Consider the following 17,157-nt stretch of genomic DNA (forward strand, 5'->3'; position numbering starts at 1 on the left):
GTAAGTTTCCCCGCCCGATTCTAAACACTGCGGTGCGCCTGGGTAACAGGAAGATCAAAGCTCTTTGGCTTCATAAACCTGCCTTTGTCAATGATTGGCTTCATAAACCTGCCTTTGTCAATGATATTAAAGTTACACCATCAGTGTATCTAATTCTCAACATGACCAAATCTGTGGATACTTAAATCTAGACACTGAGGCAATGGACAAACTCGGTAGCAGCTAAAAACAGAAGATTTGGGAGCAAGATGAGATAGAGTTGCTTAACAGAGTTTGCATTAGGGATGAGCAGCTTTCCAGCACTCTAGGAACACAAATGAACCACTGTTTTCCTCCAAACGTAGAACAGTTCTGGGATTCATAGCCATGCCAGCCTAAACTTTGCTCCAAAGAAAGTCTTTGTCTTCAGCGACATCAGTATTTGGCAGTAAACTACTGTATGAAGAATTGTATTCATCTAGAATGCAACGCACCAATAACCCTTAGGAGAGAAATGCCTCGGTTTCTTTTAACACACACACACACACACACACACACAACCTAGTTGTAATGCTATGCAGGCTGTCCTTACAGCTTGTTTTTATGGCTCTCTGGTGAGTTAGAAAAAAAAGCAGCAACATGCTTACCGGATCCCCACAGCAGCCCCAGCTCTGGCCGCCATCTTGGAATTACCGTATATACTCAAGTATAAGCTGAGGGGGGCTTTTTCAGCATAAAAAATGTGCTGAAAAAGTTGGCTTATACTCGAGTACATACGGAGGAACACACTTTATAAGAATGTTTCTACTAGGAACATGAATTGTACTTACTACACTGTGATCCCAGGAAAACTGTGGGCAAAAACTATAATCAACGCTGAGGATTTAATAGTTCCACGAAACGGGCAAACAACCGGGGGACTGATTGGACAGTCCTGAACCTACGTTTGGTTTATTTAACCTTAGCCACTACACCCAAATTGGCTCTCAAACTATTCAGTCTTTTAAAGCAATTATTTTTATTTCAGACATATGCAATATAGAGCTAATTCTGTCATTTTTAATGGTGGGAGCTTCGCACAATGACTCAGTTGGGATTCAGCTGGGTAGCTCAACCCATTTTCAGTCGAACACTACTTGGCCGGTTAACCCTTGCTCGTTGGCCCGATAGCTCTTGAGCCCCTTTCAAACGCAGGCCTACCTTGCTGTACCAATTGAGGCAGGGCTGTACCACATCCGGGTCATCGATGCCGTTCAGCTCAACGTACCAGATGCTAAAGTTGAAGCTGGGACCCCAAGATAGCAGCGGAACTGGCAAAGGATAAAGAGAAGGGGGAAAAATGGGTATCATGTTCAAAGATGTCGATTCCAGTAAACCAGGGGAGGGCAGGTTTTGGCTTATCTGCCTCCCCCCTCCCCCTCCAGTCACATCTGCCTGGGGCAGTCAGGAAAGTGGGCCCCAAGCAGGACAAAGCACAAGCTGGGTATGGCAGAAAGTGCTGACTTATAGCAACCCTACAGGGTTTTTAAGGCAAGAGTCGTTTGTTTGTAGGGCAAGAATGGTTTGCCGCTGCCTGTCTCCACGTGGAGAGAGGGTTCTGAAGAGAACTGTAACGGGCCCAACATCGTCCAGCAGGCTTCATGGGGAGGAGTGGGCAATCAACCCCAGCTATCTGGATTAGAGTCTGCCGCTCTTAACCAACACCCCACACTGGCTCTCAGCAGAAGCTACTAGGGGAATAATACACGTTTGCCCTTGTCTGATCCAATTCTACTTCACACCTTGCTCTAAAACAGAGGTGCCAGAATTCAGAAAACTCAAGTTAGAAGAAGAAGAGTTTGGATTTATATCCCCCCTTTTTTTCTGCAGGAGGGGATATACAAAGGGGCTTACAATCTCCTTTCCCCCCTCACAACAAACACCCTGTGAGGTAGGTGGGGCTGAGAGAGCTCCAAGAAGCTGTGACTAGCCCAAGGTCACCCAGCTGGCGTGTGTGGGAGTGTACAGGCTAATCTGAATTCCCCAGATGAGCCTCCACAGCTCAGGTGGCAGAGCTGGGAATCAAACCCGGTTCCTCCAGATTAGATACACGAGCTCTTAACCTCCTACGCCACTGCTGCTCCTTGTTATGGGTATCTTTTGGATCCACCTGCGAGAAAGAAGGTACATCAAGGTGGTTTCGTTTAGGTGGTTTAGGAACAAGGGAAAATAAAAAAGAGACGTGCTGTCGGCCTTGAAGTGGATTCCAGTAAATAAGAAGAAAAAGGTTTGGATTCATACACCACTTTACTGCAAGGAGTCTCAAGGCAGCATACGAGCTCCTTTCCCTTCCTCTCCCTGCAACAGACACCTTGTGAGGTCAGTGGGACTGAGAGTTCTCACTGTGACTGCCCCAAGGTCACTCAGCCGGCTTCATGTGGAGGAGTGTGGGATCAAACCTACCCTGTTTCCCCGAAAACAAGCCCTAGCATGATTTTTCGGGATTTTTGGAGGATGCTTGAAATATAAGCCCTACACCAAAAATAAGCCCTAGTTATTCCCCAGCACAGCAGATCTGATCACGTGTGTGTGTGTAAAATCATGGGGAAAAAATAAGACATCCCCTGAAAATAAGCCCCAATGCACCTTTTGGAGCAAAAATTAATATAAGACCCTGTCTGATTTTCGGGGAAACACGGTAGTTATCCAGATCAGAGTCTTTTGATATTAACCATTACGCCACGCTGACTCTCAATAAGGAAACAGGGTTGCACATCTGCATTGGTAAGGAACTTTATATGCCCCAATCTTGAGCATCCATATGCTTGTGTTACATCCCAGAATGGCACTTGGGTACGAATCAGTAATAAAAGCCATGCATCAGAAAGTCTGCTGCGGTAAATGGGAGACATCGTTGTAGACGCCACGATCAGCCAGGATTTTATAAAAGAAGAGGAGGAGTTTGGATTCATATCCCCACTTTCTCTCCTGCAGGAGACTCAAAGGGGTTTACAATCTCCTTGTCCTTCCCCCCTCACAACAAACACCCTGTGAGGTGGGTGGGGTTGAGAGAGCTCCGAGAAGCTGTGACTAGCCCAAGGTCGCCCAGCTGGCGTGTGTGGGAGTGCACAGGCTAATCTGAATTCCCCAGATAAGCCTCCACAGCTCAGGCGGCAGAGCTGGGAATCAAACCCGGTTCCTCCAGATTAGATACATGAGCTCTTAACCTCCTACGCCACTGCTGCTCCAAATCCAAACTCCTCCTCTTCTTCTTAAAGTTGAACTCTGCTGGTGAAATTCAAAGACCAGCCCTGAAACATGCAAAGCCAGCCCTGATACATGAACGTCGCTGCACATATCCTCATGAATTTCAGAGGCTCTTATAAGGTTCCCCTTTTAGAAACAATGTTAGTTTAATGGCGTCCCCTGGAAAGCTGACCTGGCCCATGAATTAAGGTTTCCCCTGCTAACATTTCACTTCAAAAGCACTTGACGAGTCACCCGCGCACGCTTAAGCGATAAAGGACGGAGAATCTCAGAGCAAACACAGGGACAGGCGGGGATATAAATGAAACCCACTGGGAGCCAGGAGGAGCATTTAAAATAATGCGCAGCCCGCACCACAGGGCCAACCTGGAGGCTCACTGGCGCCTTCGCGACGGGTGGAAGCCTCCAGCGTAGTTCATCATGCAAGTGACTGGAGGCACCGGACTGTAATTTTTTATTGAGGCAATTATGCTCCTGACACCCACCCCGCTTTGATCGTTTCGAATAAAGCACTGCTGTTACGCCGGAAGACGGGGCCATTGACTCTGCCTGCCTTGGCCCAGCTCCCAGTTTCGGTGGTCGGCCCTGCCAACGTCCAAAAATGGATGCCTGGTTTTATTCATTTTTTAAAATTTGCCTATCGGTCGGCTCACGATACTCCAGTGAGTAAACAATAACTATGCTCCCTCTAAGAACCCTGAGAATACTTTGAAACGCATGGCAGGGACTCTTCAATTAGGACAGAGGTCTGCAACCTGTGGCTCTCCAGATGTTCATGGACTACAATTCCCATCAGCCCCTGCCAGCATTGGCCAATTGGCCATGCTGGCAGGGGCTGATGGGAATTGTAGTCCATGGACATCTGGAGAGCAACAGGTTGCAGACCCCTGAAAGAAGAAAGCAAGTCTGCTATTACTGGTTTTCCCAGTAGCGTACAGACTCAGGAGCAAGCTAGACAATTCCAGTCCAGCAATTCCCCAGATAAGCCTCCACAGCTCAAGCGGCAGAGCGGGGAATCAAACCCGGTTCCTCCAGATGAGAGTACACCTGCTCTTAACCACTACGCCACTGCTGCACTCATACTTCTAAGTGACACCAATGGACAATCGTTCCAGAGTGTGTCCACTACTAAGGCCAGACTACTTCTATTCAGATGGCTCACCTATTGACCTTGCTATCTCCATTGTTACTCCCAGGCTACAGACTTCTTTGTGACTCACATGCCAGGGCACTCCTATTCAGATGCCCTCACCTACTGACCTTTACTCACAGGTATATATACTCCACTTGCTTTCCATTCCTACTATCAGATCCTCTGAAGATGCCAGCCACAGATGCAGGCAAAACGTCAGGAGAGAATGCTGCTAGAACACGGTCATATGGCCCGGAAACCACACAGCACCCCAGTGATTCCGGTCATGAAAGCCGTCGACAATACATGTGTCCACATTGGTCTGCAGTAGAGCGGCAAGATTCGAACCCAGCTGCATGTGAGAGAACACAGGGTATTAACATGCTACTGGACTTGAATCTGACCTGTCACCAAGCGATAACAGCCAAGATGATGAAACTGAAGGGTGGGTAGAGGTCACTCCACAAGTGACCCAAAGAGAAAGCGCTCACAATGCGGCAACAGCAGAACACAATTTCCCTTGCGTAGGTACTTAAGAAAAACGGATGGCTCTTGACAACTGCATCGGGTCCCCAGAGAATGCAAATCGTGACAGAATTGATACGATCTTCGCTGACCGGCTCAGGGAATTCTCAGATGAAACGCCGGCGTTCAAAGTTCCACTCAACTCCTGCCCAGATGAGGACGTTGAGAAGAGCTGTTCTGGCCGGCCGCTCAAGAGGAACCGCTTTCCCCTGGCAAGTGGCTAACGAAAAGGGCATTTCCTCCATCAGAATATTTTAGACCTCAGCCTGAGCTGCAGGGACACAGATGGCAACCTTTTCTCGGTGCCGAGTTCTCAGTTCAGCCCACGTGTGGCACGTAAACAGCTTCCAGGCTGTGCATGCCTGCAGCTTAGAAACCCTTTTCAGAGCTCCAGCAAACATGGGCACTTTCGAGCTGGGAGAAAAAATCCCCCCCATCCCCCGCCTTCCGCAGCCCGTCGAGTACACAGAACCGTTCAGGCAGAACCTCCTCGTCCATCCGTGCCTTGAAACTTTCCTTCCCTTTGACCGAGCCGCCTCCCTCCTCATCCAGATATCAGCCTCTTTAGACCTCATAAAACCAGAGCAGCCCTGAGATCAGCTATCCTGACAACAGCCACAGATGCAGGCGAAACGTCGGGAGAGAATGCTGCTAGAACACTTGATAAACCAACCTGGACACAGAATATTATTTGAAAACACAGAAATTCTGGACCACTCTGACAACCACTACGTCAGACTACACAGAGAAGCCATTGAAATTCACAAGCACATGGACAACTTCCAACAGGAAGGAAGAAACCATGAAAATGAACAGAATTTGGCTGCCAGTGTTGAAAAACTCTAGAATCAAGACAGTGACAAATCAGCTCCACACAAACACAGGACAACTATAGACAATATCAATCAAAGGAAACAAAGACCAGGATACTTCTATTCAGATCCATTCACCTATTGACCTTGCTATCTTCATTGTTACTCCCAGGCTACAGACTTCTTTGTGACTCACATACCAGGCTACTCTATTCAGAGGGCCTCACCTTTTGACCTCACAGTATATATACTCCACTTGCTTTCCATTCCTACTATCAGATCCTCTGAAGATGCCAGCCACAGATGCAGGCAAAACGTCAGGAGAGAATGCTGCTAGAACACGGCCATACAGCCCAGAAACCACACAGAACCCCAGTGATTCCAGCCGTGAAAGCCTTCGACAATACATATCCTGACAACAGTCACATAAACAGTGTGCTTTTTGAAGGAACCTGTTTTATTCATTCATTTGCTTCGTTTATACCCCACCTTTCTCCTCGACAGGGGCTCAAGGCAGCGTACCCAGTTCTCCTCTCTGTTTTATCGTTGTGACAATCCTGAGAAATGCATTAGGCTGAGATTATGGCTGGCCCAGCAAGGCTTTCAAAGCACGAGAGGGGATTCGAACCTGGTTCTCCCAGATCTTAGTCTGACGCTCGAACCATTACACCATGTTAGCTCTCAAGCAATAGCTCCCATATCAAGTATTCAGAGGCACGTTGTCTCAAAACAGAGATGCCCAAAGGGGTGACCAGGATCTGTATGGCAGTGGGTCAGGGTGTGTTATGGTAGGGGGCAGCCGGGCATTCAGCACTTAAACACTGGTTTACATCATCTTATATCAGTGGTGGCGAACCTATGACACGGGTGCCAGAGGTGGCACTCAGAGCCCCCTCTGTGGGCACACGCAGAGTCCCCCTCACACACATCTAGGCTGGCTTGGGCTCGATTATTAGCATTAAACCTACTTTTGGGGAAGCAGTGTAGGTAACCCTGTTAAGCGCTGTTAAACACCACCGATTTTCATGCAAAGAACTAAAGCATGATCCTTTACCTGGAAATAAGCTCGGTTGCTTGCTTCTGAATAAATGCTCCTAGGGTTGTGATTCACCGGTTGGAAGAGTTCCACGGTTGCGTCAAAGCAAAGCCACTGACTACCACCAAGCTTACTCTCGAGTAACGCACACCTCGCAGCCAACTGTTTTTTCTAAACTAAAACCTCAGTATTCAGGTTAAATTGTCATGTTGGCACTTTGTGATACATAAGTGGGTTTTGGGTTGCAATTTGGGCACTCGGTCTCGAAAAGGTTCGCCATCACTGTCTTATATTCTAATAGGAAATTGGGAACATTTTGGAAACCTAAATCCAGTGACTAGAGCTGTGAACAGGCAAGACAGATCTTTCTACAAGCCTGAAAGGACCCCAGGTTTGCAGAAGAATGTGAAATCTTAAACACGCATTCACGCGCTGTGAGGTTTTTAAAACCCCAAAATGGTAAAAGGAGTGCCTGTAGCTTTAAGCAAAGGATTCCCTCAGTAGTTGTTGCTAAACAGCCACAGTATTCCAGGCACTGGGACAGGGTCCTCTGTAAGCCTATTTTGTCCTTTGAGGGCCAGGCTGAACCAGGGTTACCAGCTCCAGGTTTGAAAATTCCTCGAGACTTTGTGGTACAGTCTGAGGAACGCAGGGTTTGGGGAAGAGAGGAGCCTCAGCCAAATATAACGCCAAAGCAGTCACGTCCTCCAGGGGGATAGAACTCGTTTGGAGTTCAGTTGTAATTCTGGGTGATCGCTAGGTCCCACGCAGAGGCTGGCAACCCCAGTCCCAGCAGCAACTTCTGAGGGAATTGATCCCTCCTGATATGCATGACTCAGCTAGGCCTGGCTGCTTGCTACTGTTCAACAACAGCAGCCCTAGGAAAGCCAGTGTGGTGTAGAGGTGACAGCGTCAGAGTAGGATCCGGGAAACCCCGGTTCAAATCCCCATTGTGGAAGTTCACGGGCTGATTTTGAACAAGTTACATGTTTTCACCCAAACCTCCCTCGCAGGGTTGTTGTGAGGATAAAAAGGAGAGGAGAATGCTGCAAGCTGCTTTTATTATTAAATTTTTTTAATTAATATTTACATATAAGTATAACAAAACCATATACTCCATACCATGGATGAAACCATTTACAGTCGTTGCATTACCATATTACATTGGTTTTAACCTTCGTTGAATTAACTTCCTCGCTATAACTCAGGAGCTATTAATTCTTAGTGTTTAAAAATCTTTTACAATGTGTTAATCTGGATCCCATATTTACTGCTATGTCTCTTCTTAAGTGTCTCACATAGTCTTATCTGTGAGATATATCCTTGTGTGCACTCCTTGTCTAGTTTAACAGTAAGATTCGTTTAATTGGTATTTCACCTAAGATTAAGTATATGCATATAGAAAACCATAATCTAATGTTTAAAGCATTTAAAAAGACTTTAAAATTAAAATTAAGTTCACGGGCTGATTTTGAACGAGTTACATGTTTTCACCCAAACCTCCCTCTCAGGGTTGTTGTGAGAATAAAAAGGAGAGGAGAACGCTGCAAGCTGCTCTTGTCTTCACTGAGGAGTGCAAGTACAGGTACAAGCCAAGTAAATAAATGCAGATGGGAGGTAGATAAAGGTGTCTGAGAAGGTGAGAACGAGGGAGGAAAAGGGGGGGAAGGAAGATGGGCGTGGCCAGGGGGAGGGAAAGAGGAAATAAGGTGGGTCATGGGATACATGGGGAAAGTGAGGTGACCCCAACATGTCTTTGTGGGTTTATCTATGATGCAAGCAGACTTGGCCAAAGGGGGGGGGGGGGGGCTATGTTATTCATCTGGGCTTCTGACCTCTCTGATCCCTGGTGAATAAAAAGTCTCAACGCAAATGGCAGGGGAAAGGGCTCTAAAAGGAGATGGATGTCAACGAAGAGGGTGAGTGTGTTAAGTGCCATCCAGTCAACGCAAGGAATTTCCTTTCAAGTGTGGCTGCGCATCTGCCGCCCCGGCTCTTTTGAAACAAAGCTGACCTGATTGATAGATGAACCCAGGTTAGAGAGCACTTCCAGTTCATGGCTTTTTATAAGCAACAAGAAGTTGGGCCACCCAAAGACTGTGACGCGATGCAAACCAAATGTCCTCCTCTGGCTAAACAAATTTAATTCCCTTCGACCCAGGGATGGTTGCCCAGTCCGGCCCTGCTTCAATCCGCCTGCCCTGGTTCTAGCCCGGGGATTCCAAGGAGGACTGTCCATTTGAAAGTATTTCCCCCCCCCCCCCACCCAACCAGGAGGGCCAACGATCAGTGGTTTGGTTCTTGTGATTGTGAAACTAGAGCTTCTACGGAGACTTATTACTGTAGACAGGTGATGCTCACTCAGCGGTTCAGGAGCCGCACGGGGCTCTTAGACATACCTCCGAGGCTATTCAGAGCGCAATTTCCCCAATTGCGGCACCTGTCCCATGGTTCAGGAAAACGGGCAAGAACCTTGCTGGGTGTGACTTGTGGTTGGCATTGACTCCCACCTTGAAACAGGTGCTAACAAAATAAACCATAAGACTCCGTGAGGCCCATGCGATGTATCAACATAACCGAGGTTCTGTTGGGTTGATGGTAACACAGGACACGGCTCTCCGTGAGCTACAGAACGGCCTTAGACTAGTAACCGAGTCCTCAAAAATCTAGCAAAAGGAATGTATGCTGACCGGGAATAAAGAGTGATTAATATGTGCTAACTTAGTTTCCTGCTGCTCCAGGGATTAGGACACCAAGTAATTGATTAAAAGTACGGGAAAAGATACTCCACCTAAACATTATAAGGAACTTCCTGACAGGAACAGCTGTTCAACAGTGGAATATGGTGCCTTGGAGGGTGGGAGAGTCTCCTCCTCTGGAGGTTTTTAAACAGAGGCTGGATGGTCGTCTGTCAGGAATGCTTTGATTGTGTGTTCCAGAACAGAAGGGAGTTGGACAGGATGACCCTTGTGGTCTTTTCCAACTCTATGATTCTACAATTCTAAAGAAGAGCCCTGCTAAATTAGGTCACTGGTCCATCCAGTCCAGTATCCCGAGAATATAAGAAGAGCCCTGCTGGATCAGACCAGTGGTCCATCCAGTCTAGCATCCTGAGAACATAAGAAGAGCCCTGCTGGATTAGGTCAGTGATCCAGCCAGTCCAGCATCCTGAGAACATCAGAAGAGCCCTTCTGGATCAGACCAGCAGACCATCTAATCCAGCATTCTGTCTCACACAGTGGCCAACTGACTGTCATGAAAGTCAAAGTCCTATACCTGATGTTGGCTCTCAGCACTGGCTTGCAGAGGTTTCTGGCTCTACATATGGAAGTTTCCTGTACTCACTCATGGCTAGTAGCCTAAACTCCATGCACCTGTGAGATTCAGTGGGGAGGCCAAGTCAGCAGGCGTTATTCGCCATCAAAGCATGCCCGTCTCAAATGTAACAAGGTCCTTTAAATCCCTTCTTCACAGTTACCTATTTAAGTAGCATGGCTTACTAGCAAGAAGCATCACCGGGGCAGTGAATATGCTCTTTCCTCTACCCATGGTTCACTGGCCTGGAATTATTACCTTTCAACTAACCGTCAAACACCTTCTGATATAACATTCCATCACCAATTATACTCAGTTCAAATCAAGTATCACTTGCAAAACTCATCCCTGCATCCCCAGGAGATATTAACCAATGAAAAGCATTTCATTGTAAAGACCAGCGCTGCTAAATTCAGCCTTGGGAATCCGAAGCATTCTCTCCACACACTTCCCTGCCTCAGTCCTGCGAAATTTTGGCTTTCCTCAATAAAACTTGTGCATAATAAATCTCACTGGGGGGGGGGGAGGGGGCTCCTAGATTCCCCTCTACATGAGACAGACCAATATTTAAGCTGCTTACAAAATGCCTTGTTTCATGTAGACGAGACAGAATGGCTGGGAAAAATGGTCCAATACGAGGGTCTTATGCACAGGTAACTCTGGAGACGGCTACATCAGACAGATTAATCTTCGGATGACCTCAACTGCCCACCCTCTTCTGATCTTCTCCCCATCTTCCCCTCCCCCCTCCCCAATGTCCACACACAAAGGGTTGTGTCCATAAATGACTTGCATCTAGTTCATTTCTAAAATACAATGTAAGTTTAGCTGGGAGCCACACCTCTGAGCGCAGAGCCTTAAATCTCAGGTGCGGCTACGGCTCTTTCTATGCACGGCTCAAACCACTGATAGCACCAAACACGGGTCCAGCAGCAACAATATTTTCCAGGGTGTGTGCTGTTTGTGATCTAAAGCTCCCTTTGTGATTCACAAAAGTTTCTGCGTGCGCACCAGCCAGTCACGGCTGACTTACGGAAACCTCACAGGATTTTCGAGACAAAACACATTCAGAGGTGGTTTGCCATTCCCTGCCTCTGAGACAGTTCCGAGAGAACTGTGAGCGGCTCAATGTCACCCGGCAGGCTTCGCGTGGAGGGAGAGGGAATCGAACACAAGTCTCTAGATCAGAGTCTGCCACTCGACCATTCTTAATCACAAAACCCTGCTGGATTAACACCCTGGAAAATTCTGTTTGTCTTTAAAGGGAATACTGGGCTTCTGTTCCGCTCTTCTTCAACAAAGTAACAGGGCTACGCATCAGGAACAATTTTCAAGCACTCAGAACTCCTAAGAGCCAGCGTGGTGTAGTATAGTGGTTAAGAGCAGGTGCACTCTAATCTGGAGAACCGGGTTTGATTCCCCACTCTACCGCTTGAGCTGTGGAGGCTTACCTGGTGAACCGTATTAGCCTGTGCACTCCAACACATGCCAGCTGGGTGACCTTGGGTTAGTCACAGTTCTTTGGAGCTCTCTCAGCCCCAACCCTCTTGTTGGGGACTGGGGTGGGGTGGGGTGGGGCGGGGCGGGGAGAACATAAGAACATAAGAACAAGCCAGCTGGATCAGACCAGAGTCCATCTAGTCCAGCTCTCTGCTACTCGCAGTGGCCCACCAGGTGCCTTTGGGAGCTCACAGGCAGGAGGTGAAAGCAATGGCCTTCTGCTGCTGCTGTTGCTCCCGAGCAGCTGGACTGTTAAGGCATTTGCAATCTCAGATCAAAGAGGATCAAGATTGGTAGCCATAAATCGACTTCTCCTCCATAAATCTGTCCAAGCCCCTTTTAAAGCTATCCAGGTTAGTGGCCCTCACCACCTCCTGTGGCAGCATATTCCAAACACCAATCACACGTTGCATGAAGAAGTGTTTCCTTTTATTAGTCCTAATTCTTCCCCCCAGCATTTTCAATGAGTGGCCCCTGGTTCTAGTATTGGAAAGGAGATTGTAAGCCCCTTTGAGTTTCCTAACAGCAGAGAAAGGGGGGATATAAATCCAAACTTTTCTTCTTCTTCTAAACAAAACTGCACGCCTAGCTCCAACAGCATTCCCCAGCCCAGCCACAAGGGTCAGCAATGTATAATCAGCCAGCACCATCAAAGGCTACAAGGGAGGGATGCTCCAAGACATCACAGCTGCAAGATGCTTCAGGGCCTGCAGACTGAATGGCACTTGCCAGCAACGTCCCAAAAGCTGGAGAACACCAGCGCAGACCTTGGAACACTCGTGGCATTTGCTCCAAACGTACTGCACCGCACTGCAGACTGTTTGAAGCTGTTTCTTCACGAGTATCCTGAGGGACGGCACATTACCTGCTGCAAAGTCTTAGGATTTCAGATAGGTTTTATTCCCTCAAGCTCCTGCTGGCTGACTGAGCGGGCCAAAGCAGCAGACGAAAGAACAAGGTCATTTACAAGCACAAAATGCAGACAACAGAGGCCCGGTAACACAAACGCTGGGGGGAAAAGTATATTTACCTATCTTAATAAAACGGCAGGGGAACATCTGCTCGTCAATTTTATGCTTCAAGGTGAAGGTTTCTTTGTTATAATCGTTCTTCAAGCCGCTGTGAGAGGGGAAAAACACCAAGAAATAGCATTGCATCAAGGACTTTAGAGCTAATGAGCAGATACATTTCACGACGCTTCCTATTCTTATATACACAAGTAGGACACAGGGCCGCCTAAAGAACTGGGTTTCAGCAGGGAACAAGAATCGAAGAGATACCAAGTCCTGCCCTCCCCCCAACCCACCCCATATGATCAGGTCCACCAAAATGATTTACTCTGTATCGTTCCCCTGTTTTTAAACCTGTAAATTAGAGTGGGGGTCCCCAACACGGTGCCCACGGGCACCAAGGCACACGTCAACACCTTTCCTGGCACCTACAAAGTGTTTTTAGAAAGCGGGCATGGACAGGTGAGGTTTCTGCCCACTAGGGCTTTTGACTGGCCCTGGAACTCTTACTGGCTGCGCAGATTAAAATAATGTTGGTCCAGGGCAGCCATTCTCAACCAGGGTTCCCTGGTACCCAGGGGTGCCGTGAGCATGTCCCAGGGGTACCGCAGCAACACTACCGCCCCCCCCCCTCATTTCTGTGGTGTCTCCCACCGGCGCCAGCAAGGACATGGAGCTGGCCCATGCGGCAGGGCCTGCCACAAGGTCAGCAGCCGCCACCACCCCCAGTGCTTCACCCTGGGAGGGGAAGGTGGGGGTGTGTGGCAAGCAGGGGCAACGGGAGGGGAAGGTGGAGGGTGGCGGCAGGGGTACCAGGAGATATGAAGAATGAGGTCAAGGGTACCCTGACCTCGAAAAGGTTGGGAAACACTGGTCCAGGGGGTTGATTTGTTTCATTCTCTCTTCTCTTTCCCACTGTGCTTTTAAAAATTATTCCACTTGCCCCCTTCGTTGGGGCTTCCTGTATAAGTGTGTGCATGCCAGGGGCAATGGGGCCTGGCAAGGTGGGGGCAGGGCAGGGCCAGGCAGGGGTGCCCAGCAGCAGCCTCTGCCAGGTCTGGCAGGGCGGGGCAAGGGGGGAAGGAGGAGGGGTGTGCGGGCAGGCGATTTTCCACACGCCCCCCCCACATGACCCCAACGGCATCCACCCGGGGCGCCTGTCACCACCATCCCCGTGGTAGCTACGCCACTGATGCATGCACGTGCCTCTCCACCTGCTCGATCCCACTCCCGGCAGCGGCCCTTTTTTGATGACAAAACACAACCAAAACCATGCAGGTATAGCCTGCACACTGAACATCAGAAAAACTCACAAACACTATACCCAGGCGGCTAGACGCGCAAACATTTTTTAAAGCAAAAAACATAAATATATATATGAAACGTACATATGAAATACATATGAAAACAGATAGGAATTTTTACTGCATGACAGGCAAACAAGTGGCAATAAACATCTATACAAGACCCTACATTTCGCCATACAAATTAAAGAATCCAGGAGAACCCGGCAAGATTCTGTAAGAACCCGCACAGAAACATTCCGCCTTAAGTGTGATAGTAGGTTCCAAAGTCCAGAGAGGTCAAAGCGGAGGCGTGCCGCTTGTCCTGTTGTTTGGGACATATCCACACGTAACTACTGGTGCAATATTGTTCCTGCATAATCATGGCAAGCTGAAAGAGTTACACACTGAACAAGTAGGGGCGAAAATGAGCCTTTCACCAGGGAGCTCGTTCCCTCCGACCCGACTCTTTTCAAAACTGCCTGCCAATGGAAACCCTCAAAAAACCCTGGCAAACAGGAAGGTTTTGCGGTGCTTCCTGGAAACCTCCAGGGAGGAGGTCACCCTCACCTCTTCAGGGAGCCCATGCCGCAGAGCAGAGGTGTATTGGGGTAAGAACATAAGAACTAGCCTGCTGGATCAGACCAGAGTCCATCTAGTCCAGCACTCTGCTACTCGCAGTGGCCCACCAGGTGCCTTTGGGAGCTCACTTGCAGGATGTGAAAGCAAGGGCCTTCTGCTGCTGCTGCTCCTGAGCACCTGGTCCGCTAAGGCATTTGCAATCTGAGATCAAGGAGGATCAGGATTGGTAGCCATAGAAATTGTCTCTGGGCGCCCTCCCCCACTGCGCCTTGGGGACGGGGCTCCGCCCCCAAGCTGCACTTCTCCTCCCCTAGGCTCCCGGAACCCGGCAGCCCAGGGGGAGGGGTGGGTGCGACATCCTCGGGCGTCCTTGGCCACACCCCCATCGATGACAACATGGGAAGGGCCCACGGAGCCCAAAGATGACAAAGCAGCAGGACTTTATGCTGCCTCGTCGTCTTCACGCCGGACCTAGTCACGTGGGAGGGCAATTTGCGGGGCCTCCCCATGTGACCAGATTAGTCGCGCCTGGGGACTGGGGTTACCCCCCCTCCCATCCCCGGGCAGCTACGCCACTGCCGCAGAGCCGGAGGTGTGATGGGAAAGGCCTGGGTCCTGGTCAATGACAAATGTCCCCCTTCCCAAGTGGTGGGACAGATGAGATGGCTAACCGGCACCCACAGCTAGTGCATAGGGACGGACAGAAGGAGACTGTCGCTTAAGGCGTTCTCTTAGCACATCATTCCCAACGAGACTTGTGAGGCGTCTCTGCTTTTAAAGGTAATAGAATTAAGAATCTTCTTTTAAACTGAGCCTCTGTGCTTGCCTCCTGCTACCTGGTGGTCAATTTAAGATTCCAGTTTGTTGTCTGTAAATTCTTCCTAGATGTTACTGGGTTTTTAATCACTTTTTAATCACTTATGTAATCACTTTTTTAAGCTGCCTTGTGAATCTTTGGGGGGGGGGAATGGGGTTGGGGGAAAAAGCAACATTTGAAAGTTTGAAACTTAAAACATATGAAGGAGAGGCAGAGGTAGGAAGCTAACAGAAGAAGAAGAGTCTACCCGCCTTCTCCCCCTCAAGGAGACTCAAGGCAGCTTACAAACTCCCTCCCTTCCTCTTCCTACGATAGACACCATGTAAGGAAGGCGGGGCTGAGAGAGTTCGGAGAGAACTGGGACTAGCCCAAGCAGGCTTCATGCGGAGGAGCAGGGAAATAAATCTGGTTCTCCAGATTAGAGTCCACCACTCATGAGGAGGAGTGGGGAATCAAACCCGGTTCTCCAGATTAGAGTCCACTGTTCTAAACCACGCTGGCTCTCCTAAGTAGTCATGAGAGAGAGTAATGTGATATGGGAAAGACATTAAATAGCAAACGGGCAAACGTGGCCACCTTCTGCAGAAGTGAGGAAGTTGAAGCTTACTCGGGGATTTGAAAGCCATCTGTCAAATGTATGCTTATCAGTATCATTAAAGAACCAGGATGAGAGCAAGAGGGCTTTGTCTAGGGAACGAAACGAAAAGCAGTGAGCTGTCCGGGGTACTGATGAAGCTCAGTTTCATCTCCAGGACTGGGACAGCACCCTGGTTGAATCGGAGGCTCTTCCCATCCAAACCCCAAAAGAGTTTCCTTCCACCTTGGCTGGAAAACTACTCGGCTAGGTCCCTTTGAGCCAACACTATGCATGTAAACGAGCCCCCAACCTCATGGGGCCATTCAAGGCCTGAATGAAAATGTAGATCAAGCAAGCGGGGACCACCTCAGAACTCAACGTTTCCAGTTTTGATCAGTCACACAACAGAGAGGACACGGAGCCCACCCAAAATGCCCTTCTTACCTAGATAACAGATCTGTCATGTTCTCTTCATTCATCCCACCGAAAACTTTGAACTTCTTTAAATTGCAGACGTGGGTCTTCTCGTATTTTCCAAAAGTGATGCTTTGGACAATGGCGGGTCTTTCGAGTTTCAAGATCAGATACTAGGGGAGGAAAAAGAAACAGCACGTGGGTCCCACGCCCTGGCTTTCTTTTCATCCAATCACAAGCAACACCAAAAACACCCAGCGCTAACTGGAACCTCGAAGCAAATCATAGGAAGGGTTGGCACGGAACGAGCATAAAGCAGGTATGCCCGTTTGAGCCGGAAGTCTTGAAACACAGTCAAGTCAAGTTAAGTAAGGCTTCATTGGTATAAGAAAAAAGAAAGGGTTACATATAAGAAGTCAAAAATAATAAGGAGTCAATATACAGTTTGCATCTCCAGCCATTCACTGAGTCTCTATAATGTCTGATAATGAATTTGCAATTACAGTGGAACCTTGGTTTTCATCCGTGATTCGTTCGGAATCACGCGACAAAAACCGAAATCGGTGTAGTCCAAGGTATGCCATTGACGCATGCGCAACACGAACAGCCCACCAGATTTACGCAAAAGTCGCCTCGGAAGTCGACAGAATCTGAGGTGATGGACGATCACTGAGGCAACAAAATGGCCGGGGGTGACCGGCGAACACCAAAACCAGTGATCTCCGAGGGCAGCGTTAACCGAGGTTCCACTGTCGTGCACAATGTGCAGGATTCTCGTTATTTAAAAAGAAAAGTATCTTATAATAGTCAGACAGGCCCGAGCACTTAACAAATAAAGAGTTTTTAAATTTCATCATCAGCTGAATATGTTTCTGGCAGTGGAAAAGAGCGTGTTCTAGGGTTTCCACGTAACCCAAACCACAGGAACA

General features: G+C 48.5%; 1 protein-coding gene across 1 annotated transcript in view; it reads right to left on the minus strand.

The window, feature by feature from the left end:
- Positions 1 to 17,157, minus strand: part of MKLN1 (muskelin 1) — a 93,514-nt gene that overhangs the window by 48,850 nt on the left and 27,507 nt on the right. Inside the window, exons 3-5 of the mRNA XM_048501479.1 lie at positions 16,259 to 16,401; positions 12,576 to 12,664; positions 1,180 to 1,289 (exon numbers count right to left, since the gene is read on the minus strand). Of these exons, the coding sequence (XP_048357436.1) occupies positions 1,180 to 1,289; positions 12,576 to 12,664; positions 16,259 to 16,401 (342 nt within the window). The remainder of the gene's footprint in view (positions 1 to 1,179; positions 1,290 to 12,575; positions 12,665 to 16,258; positions 16,402 to 17,157) is intronic.

Source organism: Sphaerodactylus townsendi, linkage group LG06, assembly GCF_021028975.2.
Source record: "Sphaerodactylus townsendi isolate TG3544 linkage group LG06, MPM_Stown_v2.3, whole genome shotgun sequence".
In the NCBI taxonomy this organism is placed as follows: Eukaryota; Metazoa; Chordata; class Lepidosauria; order Squamata; family Sphaerodactylidae; genus Sphaerodactylus; species Sphaerodactylus townsendi.